The following is a 10,451-nucleotide window of genomic DNA, read 5'->3' on the forward strand; positions in this document are numbered from 1 at the left end:
GCTTGTCTAACACTGCATCACTAAGTTTGTTTCAACTTATGTCCTGTAATAACTTGTACCTTTTATATATATATGTAAAAATGTAATGTTTGTTGATATTATCCCATCGCGGATATTATCCTGATGTATGGTTATGAAACACGCCGTGGATCCTTCGAGGAGTCCTAGGGACACTCGACGGACTACCGGACTTATGCTGTTTTAGGTGCGTTTCGGATAATTGCTGTTCCGACAGCGATTAGGCGCACTTAAACCAGCTTAAGTTGGGCGGTTCCGCCACACTGGTGCCCCCCAAGGCATCGAGTGAGACGGCGCTTGCGATTGGTAGCATGGCGTACCGTTATACCCTAGGGGCATTAAGGCGTTGTATCTTCCATGTTGCGTCGGTATCGGCTGAGGAGCCGAGTGAGATGTTCCTGGTGAGCCTCTTACTGGAGCTACGATGGGCGGGGCGTACGTTGGTCCCTGATACCCCTGAGCTACTCCGCTGACCAAGGAACTGAAGACAACATTGTATACCGTGTTGGTCATCACTAAGGATTGGTCGATGAAAGCCTGGTAAACGGACTGTTGAATCATATCGGACATCTTCCCTGAGTCCTCAGCGACAGTCATCTGGTGGAGAGTTGGAAGAGGAGCTTTCTTGACGGTTTCCCCACTTCTGGTACAACTGAAAGATTGCAAGCATGTCTTCCTGTATTCTTCTAGGTGTCTTGCCAATTCTTCTTTCTAGTCATCCTTGAGATCTGCTTCCGTAACTTCGATGACGTTATCTTCGGAGATTTGAGCAGCTTTCGACATGTTGAACGTTGTATTGGTCCCACTAGGCGTGCCAAAAGTGTGTTGGCGCTAAAAATCGGGCGATGATCCTTAGCGTCGGACACATGACCCGGGAGAATCTGCTTAACTCCTGTTCGGGTTATCACCCTGGTGCGATTCGCGCGGCGTACCAGTCAATCTGACTTGTTGATTGACAAGGAAAGAAACGTATTAAAATACAGGGGTTTCGATCAGCTAAAGTTCCGATCTGTCTCGAAAAGCGTATCAGCGAATTGGCCGATTTACTGTGAAGATGACCGGCTATAGAAAAGCCGATAATCACGAAGCAATCGTGCGACCTATTTTATCACCAAACTAAATTCTCTTTTGCTTATGTGGCATTCTGGGAACGCCCACCTTCTATTTTTTCCGTTATTCAACTTCAGGTTTAGGAGGTCTGGGTCCGACCTCCGTCTCTAGTAAGGGCGTGATTGGTTGCAAAGGACCGGGGCGTCCAGAACGGATGGGATGTACCGGATGGTGGGAGACGGGATAGAGCGATACAGGGGGATTTGTTTGGTTCCACTTTGTTGTCATCCTGAAACATGCGAGGTTGTGTTTGGTTGTACTTATCGTTCTCATGTACGACAGGAGTCACCAGATCGTGTTTGGTACGTAGAATCGGAGGAGATCGGAGCACCCTAGCACCATATTGGTGAGGTTACCGACAAAGATCATGAACATGAGCTGTTTTGATATTACAAAGGCTGATCGTGATGAACTACTTCCAAAGATAATTAATTACTACTAGCAGTACAATAATAACAATAAATTGTAGCATAACTATGATATGGAGCTAACTAAGTTCATTTGCCGTCTTTTTTGAACCGACAGTCGCTTCTTTGACATCTTCGTCACCAGTGGACTCTAGGAAAGATGCAATTGCCTCCTCTTTGGAACTAAAACTCTTGTAGCAACAGTTTGGATAACCGATGACCTGCTGATGATAGGTTACCCAAGTTACATAGACTCCAGGCTTCCTACCTCGGTACACAACGTACCAAGCCATTGTGCCTTATAAAGGAAATGAAACTTGATTCAATTGCAAAGGTAGATGTATGAAAAAAAAGTGGATATAGTAACTATTGGCCTCAGATTTTATTTGCATCTTATCTTAACCTTGAGCTTGGAGCATCAGTGACACTAGATCAATACCAGACCACAAACAGTATGACAATGGCAACAGAAATAGCAGGTCATTGGCAACAGAATGACAAGTAACAGCACATGGACAACAGCTTAGCAACAGCACAACCAGAAAAAAGGAACAAGCAGTACCAGGGAGGTCGACAACAACAACAATGTGACATAACCATGACAGGTTACCCAGTTTGCAAAGGTAGATGTATGATACAAGCAAGTGTGATATAATAAGTGTTGGCCTCATATTTTGTTTCCATCTTCTGTTGACCTTGAGCTAGGAGCATCAGTGACACAAGAGCAAAAGAAGACCAGAAACAGTACCACATTAGCAACAGAAACAACTGGACTGCCAACAGAAAGAGCAAGTACCAGGACAACATCTCAGCAACAACACAACCAGAAAGAAGGACGAAGCAGTACCAGGGATAGGTTCAACAACAACAACAATGTTGGGTAACCAAGACAGGTTACCAATTTGCATCTTATCCAATTTGCAAAGGTATATGTATGATAATAGCAAGTCTGATATGCTAAGTTATAAAAAAATTGGCCTCAGATTTTATTTTCATCTTCCCTTGACCTTGAGCTTGGAGCATCAGTGACACAAGAGCAAAAGAAGTCCAGAAATAGTAGCACAATGGCAACGGGAACAACAGCACTGCCAATAGAAATAACAGTAGCAGCACAACATGGACAACAGCTCAGCAACAACACAACCATAAATAAGGAACATGCAGTACCAGTTGGCAACAAGAAGAACAAGAACAATGTCATAGTCCCTCACAAGCTCAAGGTCATATGATGGTACCCATATACTTTGAATTGGGCGAATATTCCAATCATCATAGGCATATTTTCTTACCTTAAATAACATAAGTTACCATCAAGGCAGAAGGAAGCAACCAACATATAGGAAAGATGAAAGAAAGATGGACTTACCAGGTAGCACAAAAGCAGTAGTAGGTCTTAAGAACAAGAATAATGTCATAGTCCCTCACAAGCTCAAGGTCATCTGATGGTACCCATCTACTTTGAATTGGGAAAATAAGTTTATCATCATAGGCACAGGTTCTTACCTTTAATAACATATGCATCCATTAATTTAGAACATGTATGCAAGATGAAAGAAAAATGGCATCACCAGGTATTGAACCACCAGGAAAGCTCAATTTACCAGAACAAAGACATGGCATCCATCACAAAGACCAGGTGCAAGTGTTCATGTTTACACACCCAACAGATCCCTCCCAAGCACCTCTACCAGATGGAACCATGTGTCTTATGCTATACAAAAATATGTGCAGCCTTGGATAGGCTCCAAATGGTGTCTCTACCCTCACCATTAGTGGTTAGTACTAACCCAAAATGTCAGACTATAGCATAGGCAAGCAAAATATCAGATGGCAGTCCTTAAGCACCTAGAGGAAGTTGGCTTGGCTCAGATAGGTCCTAAGCCAAAGGATACTATGGGCTTCACTCATCTAAACAAAGCATAGGTCTTCTGCTTTGTTCTTCAGCAAGTACACAAGTGCAAACAGCAGGGCCTCCTGTGAGTACCCAGGACAGGATATGACACAACCATAAAGATCTGCATGGACCTCATTGTGCTGAGGAGCCTTGAGGGCATCTGCAACAGAGGCAACAGAAACAGTCATACCATGCATCAGTTGGTATTCTTCCTCACCTAACTTCCTCCTTTTACCACCTCTCCCTTCCTTATCATCAGAACTCTTAGAGGTGTCCAGCCCATTAGAGGGTACATTTTGCTTACCAGAATCACCCTCATTCCCATCTAAATTAATTGTCTCTGATCTAATATCTCCCCCCTCAAGGTGGTCAAGGTCCGTTGGTACACCTAAAGGTTCATTGGAACCCATGGCAAACCTACCAGTAGCCTGACTAGACCCAAAAATGGCCTCCATTTGGACATAGTTATCAATTGGGGTGTTCAAGAACTTGGCATCAGTAGGATGATCCTAGTTGGGCAAAAAGGTTGTGCAATAGTTAGAGAAAAGGGTAACTATTAACCATAACAGTGAGATATATTTAAGTTGTGGCCTAACATTAGTGTGCCCTATCAGATGCTCCTCCTCAAGGACTATCATATGATGGTCCTCATTCCAGAGAGCACCACTAAGGATGCGTTTGGTTTCAAGGACGGGACGGGATGGGACGGTCTATGGATGGTCCAGTGTTTGGTTCCGAGTCATAGGGGATAGGGACGTCCCGAATTGGGAATATACCCCAAAGATCCGGGATGCCCCCATCCGGGAAAAATGAGCAGACGGGGGCATCCCAGTTCCGCTTCGGTCGTCACGTGAGGCGCGCGTGCCGCCCAAAGGCCACTGCGCACCGCTGACCGCTCGTTTATCCTTCTTCCGTGCGGTAAAAAGAAAACTGGTTGCTCTCCTCGTTCCTCTGTTCCCCTGCGCAAAAAATAAAAATAGCAGCGCAGCCGGCCACCGCCGCCGCCTTCCCCGGCCGCCGCCGCCGCCGCCTTCCGCGCCCGCCGCGGCGCCCGGGGCCTTTCGCCGCCACCGCCTTCCGTGCCCGCCACGGCCTTCCGCGCCCACCGCGGTGCCCGGGGCCTGCCGTCGCCGCTGCCTTCCGCGTCGCGCCCGGGGCTGGCCGCCGCCGCCGCCTACCGCGCCAGCCGCAGCGCCTGCTGCCCGATCCGCCCCTGTCCCTTGATCCCGGCAGTTGGGGATCCCGTCCTTGGATCCCGTCGACCTGGGCGCCGGTCCTCGTTAGGAGGTGTCGCCGGCCACGTTCTCCCTCCCAGGTACGCATCATCCGTCCTTGTCCTCCCTCCATCCCTTCCATGCCCTTCCCAGATCCTCACCATGTTTCTCCCTCTCAGTTCACAGGAAGAAGGAGCCCTAGTGCTGTCCCTCACCCCGTTCGTGTCCTCCAACAGGATCTTGGCTTCCTTTCCCCAAGGTATGGAAAACCCTAGCGCACTGACCCATGTGCATGTATGTGTGCTCGATATTATCCATGAAGCAGCTGTAGGATTGGTTTTGCATCTATTATGCCACCATATTTTCTGAATGAATACATTTGTGCAATAATCTTGGTATTGCTTACATGCATATGTGCAGTAGGATTCAAGGTATTTTTGTGATGTGCTTGCACATGGTTCTCCTGGTAGTAGTTGGTGGTATATAGTCCTGAATTCTTTGGTCTTTTGTGTTATAGATGGATCAACAAACCAAGGTTGTTACTTGTACTACTGCTGCATATATGTTGTTGTCAATGATGGCCATGGTTATTATTGAGTCTAGAAAACGTAAGCAACGTGCAAGGAGAGAAGGTATTACTTATGGACCTATCGATGAAAGGGATAGGATGAGACTTGAGTACTTAAACAACAAAACTTGGAAGGATGATACAGTTTGTGTGAACATGTTAAGACTAAATAGAGCCAAGTTCTTTCGGTTTTGCAACCTATTCAGGGATCGTGGTTTGCTTGAAGATACCATCCATTGTTGTGTTGAGCAGCAAGTGGCAATGTTTCTAAATACCGTGGGGCACAACCTTAGGAACAGAGTAGTTGGGACTAATTTTGATAGATCCGGAGAAACAGTCATTCGTTATTTTAACAGGGTTCTTCGTGCTGTTGGTGAGCTACGAGGGGAATTAATTAGGCCACCGTCATTGGAAACTCCTACCAAAATACAAGGGAACCATAGATTGGATCCTTACTTTAAGGATTGTATTGGAGCCATCGATGGTACACATGTAAGAGCCTCTGTTCCTAAGGATATGGAGTTATCCTTTCGTGGTAGGAAGTCATATGCCTCTCAAAATGTAATGGCTGTCGTAGATTTTGATCTCCGATTCACCTATGTATTGGCTGGTTGGGAGGGGATAGCACATGATGCACTAGTGTTAAGAGATGCTTTGGAGCGTGAGAATGGACTTCGAGTGCCACAAGGTAATACACTAATACCATATCAGATTCTCCATATGAATCATTAATATAATAGAAATATGATCTAATTTCCATCACATTTTAGGAAAATTCTACCTAGTTGATGCCGGATATGGAGCAAAACCAGGATTCTTGCCCCCTTTTCGTGGTGTTCATTACCACTTGAATGAGTGGTGGAATAATCCTGTACAAAATGAGAAGGAGCTATTCAACCTTAGGCACTCATCTCTTCGTATCACAGTAGAGCGTGCATTTGGGTGTCTAAAGAGAAGATTCAAAATTCTCGATGATGCCACTCCTTTCTTTCCTTTCCCAACTCAAGTAGACATTGTTGTTGCTTGTTGCATCATTCACAATTGGGTTATACAAGATGGAATTGATGAGTTCTTCATAGAAGACAATAATTTGTCAAGTTATAACCATGCTACAACATACAGTGGACAAGCACATGAGCATACTGAGATGGTTAATTTCAGGCAAAGTATTGCTGATCAGATGTGGGCAGACCATCAAGATAACAATATTAATTAGTACCCACTAGTTTGTTGATGTATTTCAGTTTTGCAAGTATTTTTCTAGATGTGTTTGTGTTGTATGGACATATTTATTGCTATATTTCAATTGTATGAACATATTGTTACTATATTTCAGTTGTATGTACTTATTGTTGCTATATTTCATTTGCAAGGACTTATTTGCTGTTGAAATCCAGTTAAATGACATACAATCCTTGTTGTATTTGGTGCTGAAATCCAGTTAACTAACATCCAATGCTAGCTGTTTTTTTTTGTTACATGCCAGGCAATGGATGGTCATGTTGAGGGCCTTGGGAGAGGTACTGCTGTGGCTGCCTGGACGTCGCCAATGTCCAATTTCATGCTGAAAAATCTTGCCAATGTGGTTGCCAGTGGTGTTAAAACAGGAAAGGGCTTCAAAAAGGTCTATTTCAATGCATGTGCTAGAGCTGTCAATGAAAAATTCAACACTACGCTCAATGGTGAGTAGATTAAGAACCATCTGAAGACATGGCAAAGAAAGTAGGCAAAGATAACACGACTCAAGAGCTTGAGTGCATCTAGATTCGATGAAGATAACTACATCATCACCCTTGATGAGGAGCACTACAATGGCCATGTGCACGTAATCTAGTTTCTATTGTTTTGTGGTCTAGTTCTTATCATATTTTTCATACTGATTTCTATTGCATTATAGGATCACAAGGCTGATGCCGAGTATTTAAACAAGCCTCTTGAGAACTATGCTGAGATGGAAAAAATCTTTGGGAAGGATATGGCTACAGGCAAGTTTGCAAAGGATTCAAGTGCTCCTCTTGGTACAGAAGATGGTGACACTGAAGATGGGGCTGCAAATGAAGATGGGGCTGCCAATGGTACAGAAGAGGATCCTAGTAGTGCTTTTGAGGAAGGGGCAACATCTAATGCAAGACCTAACAAGAGGGCCAAGATTGTTGAAAGTGCAGAGGATGGGTTGATTGGTGCGTTCAACAGAGTTGGTGACAAGCTTGCCATGGCTATAACGCAGGTTGCTAAATCAAACAATGAGCTGCCAGAAGATCTCTTTGCCAAAGTGAATAGCCTTTCAGTTTCCGGCTTTAATGATCTTCAGATATCCACGTACTATGCTCATCTGGTGGCCAATCCTCTCATTGGTAAAGCTTTCTATGGCTTGCCAGTTGAGCACCAGTTACATTGGATGGCCATATTTGTTAGTGAGAAGTTCCCTGGATAGTAGGGCGCTTTGGAACATACAACTATTGTGGTAAAGCTTTCTCTTTTGCTAACTAGGCCATGTTTGTTACACCTGATAGTTGTAACGGATCTCTTTTGTCAGTCATATTTCTTTTGCTAACTGTGGCCTATCATATAGTATGCCTTGAACTTTCTATATTGTGTAAGGCATGGATTTGATGTAATGGTAGTGTGGTAAATGCCATCTATATATATGAATGCTATTTAATGGTAAATGAATTATATATGTTTTAGACTATATATTGTGTATATATATTGTATATGTTTCTGTTGGCGCTAGAAATCGGCAGATCGAATTCCCAGCATCGGACACACGACCCGGGAGAATCTGCTTAACTCCTGTTCGGGTGATCGCCCTGGTGCGGTTCGCGCGGCATGCCAGCCAATCTGACATGCTGATTGGCAAGGAAAGAAACATGTCAGATCCCAGAGGTTGCGATCGGCTAAAGTTCCAATCTCGAGATAGCTTATCAGCGAATCAGCCGATTTGCCATAATAAGGAAATCGGCTATAATGCAGCCGATTACCGGGCAGCGTTAATAAAGAAGACTGCTGGAGTAATCTAAACAACGCTACAGTAACAACACTAGGAACAGATCTAAATCGGCTGTACGTAGAATGAATAGATTGAATAATGAAGTACAAGAAAGCCGAAAGTTCCAATTCCTAGCTGGATAACTGGTGATAAAGCTAGAACAACAGGTAAAACCTAGAATTCTAGTGAATATCGATAACTGATGAATAAATCTAAACGAAACGACAGCGATGCACCTGAAGTTAAAGCTTAGATGTTACTCGGTAAACAGAACTTACAGAATCAGCCGGAGGTCAAGTCGATGCAGCCCAGCCAACTCGTACGAACTCGTGAAAAAGAAGAAAAGTATTGGCGAAGTCGCCTGCTTGAAAGTAAGTACGAGGAAATAGTAGTTTGTTGTATTGATTTGATGATGATTACAGATCTACGAAGGTGGCTATTTATAGCCTGTTACAAACGACTCCTTAACCGACTAAAACTCTATCTCTAATTTTAAACGAAAATGAATATTTATAAGTACGATTCGTACTGGAGTTGATCATCATGCTCTCATGGGCTGACTCCCTTTTTATCTTCATAATCCACTTCAAGCCCATACCGGCCCAATTACTCCAGCCTCCTAATCGGCCGATTTTTACCCACTCCATCGGCAAGGGACAGCCGATTACAGCCCACATGTCGGGGGCTCTGACTACGCCGACCCTGGGACCTAAGGTCAGGTGAGGCAGAGATCCTCCCTCGGAGGGTCGGGCGCATCCGACCCCAGGACTCAGGGGTCGGGCGAGGCGGAGTTGAACCCTTAAAGGGTAATCGGCCGATCCTTGACTGCAGCACCAATCGGCCGATATCCAACCGTAACCTCTGTGTCTTGCCGCATATCCTGATTTCTTCCTTTCCTGACACCGATTTCATACATGTCAAAATCTGGCGTCAACACATGCCCCCCAGTTTCGGAGTAAAACATAGTCTTTACTTCGAAATTCTTTTCAACTTCCCTTCCGAAACAAACGCATTGAAAATATCCTTCCGTTTCGCGGTCTCCAGCCTGATGATTGCAATCTTTTCGAAACGGGCGCCCACGACAACCACTCCTCCCGAAAAAATTGAAACGCCGACGCAGTAAAAGTTCCGCTTTTACCCCTTCTCAGACCACCTTTAAATATCAGCATGTCCCGTACTCCCCTTACGAGCTCACGCCTTCCTTCTTTAGCACACGGGCCTTCTTCTTCCTCCGGCGCCTTCCTTAGCTTCCAGCTTTTCCCCGGCGTCTCCTTCCATCCACATTCCTCCCTACTTCTCCAATGGCGGCACCTTCAGGCACTTCACCAACGCCCGAAGCTCCGGAGCTGGCCCCACCGGTGGAGGTTCCAACGGCAATGGCAGCGACTTCATCAACGGGAGAAGGAACTCCATCAGCGGGAGTTGGGGCTCCAACCGAAATCCCATTGGCGGCTTCATCATCTGCAGCTCCACCGGCGATCCCGCCGACTACGATGAGCTTCATCCCGGAGGTCATTACCAAAACTTCCCTTAACAATAATGCATTTACTTTAGATCTATTCTTACTTCCGCACCCCCTTTTTCCTTTTTTAGGCGGTTAGGCATCAGATTACCATTCGCCTTATAGAAACTCCCGGCCTTATCTGCCTCGGTCCCATGGGAAACCCAGATCCAACCGACCTAATCAATTTGGAAACCCATAGGATCCCTTTTAAGCAATCAACTATGGACCTAGATCAATGGTCAGGTACCTTCAGGTCATGGCCGAATGAAACCCCCGGCTGGAGGGAATGTTACCAACGGATATCCGCCTCTAGAGGGTCCAATGGGATGAGTGCAAAATCGACCAGTGCATCGATCTATCTTTGTCCCAAATGGAAAGGAATGAGCCATTAGTGATAGCTGCCTCTTACTTCTGGTCCGACGCTCTCAATGCATTCCTCTTCGGACACGGACCTATGACTCCCACCTTGGCCGATGTGGTCCTGTTGACCGGCCTTGACATTTCCTCTCCAGACACCCCTTTTTGCCTTTTGGCCACGACATCTCATCGGCTGGATACCAAGGGAATCGGCGGATGGAAGGGATTCATCAGATGCAACAAAAGGGCCGAATCAGTCGAGAACAGAGAGCACACGACCTTCCTGATGATGTGGCTAGAGAAACATTTTTTCTGTGGGAGAGCAGCCGGTCCATCCACCAACACGCAGGCTCTGGCCGAGGCATTATCGACAGGGGCCTCTGTTCCCCT

The 10,451-nt window shown here is 45.5% G+C and overlaps 1 protein-coding gene and 1 pseudogene across 1 annotated transcript; both read left to right on the forward strand.

The window, feature by feature from the left end:
* The first annotated feature begins 5,127 nt into the window (after positions 1 to 5,127).
* LOC117861677 (protein ALP1-like) lies at positions 5,128 to 6,427 on the forward strand. The gene is made up of 2 exons (XM_034745243.2): positions 5,128 to 5,899; positions 5,982 to 6,427. The coding sequence occupies exons 1-2, from the start codon at positions 5,161 to 5,163 to the stop codon at positions 6,425 to 6,427; spliced, it is 1,185 nt and encodes a 394-aa protein (XP_034601134.2). The 5' UTR covers positions 5,128 to 5,160.
* Positions 6,428 to 6,700: 273 nt separating this feature from the next.
* On the forward strand, positions 6,701 to 7,645 carry LOC140223161 (uncharacterized; annotated as a pseudogene).
* Positions 7,646 to 10,451: the final 2,806 nt, after the last annotated feature.

This window comes from Setaria viridis, chromosome 6 (assembly GCF_005286985.2).
Source record: "Setaria viridis chromosome 6, Setaria_viridis_v4.0, whole genome shotgun sequence".
Lineage (NCBI taxonomy): Eukaryota > Viridiplantae > Streptophyta > Magnoliopsida > Poales > Poaceae > Setaria > Setaria viridis.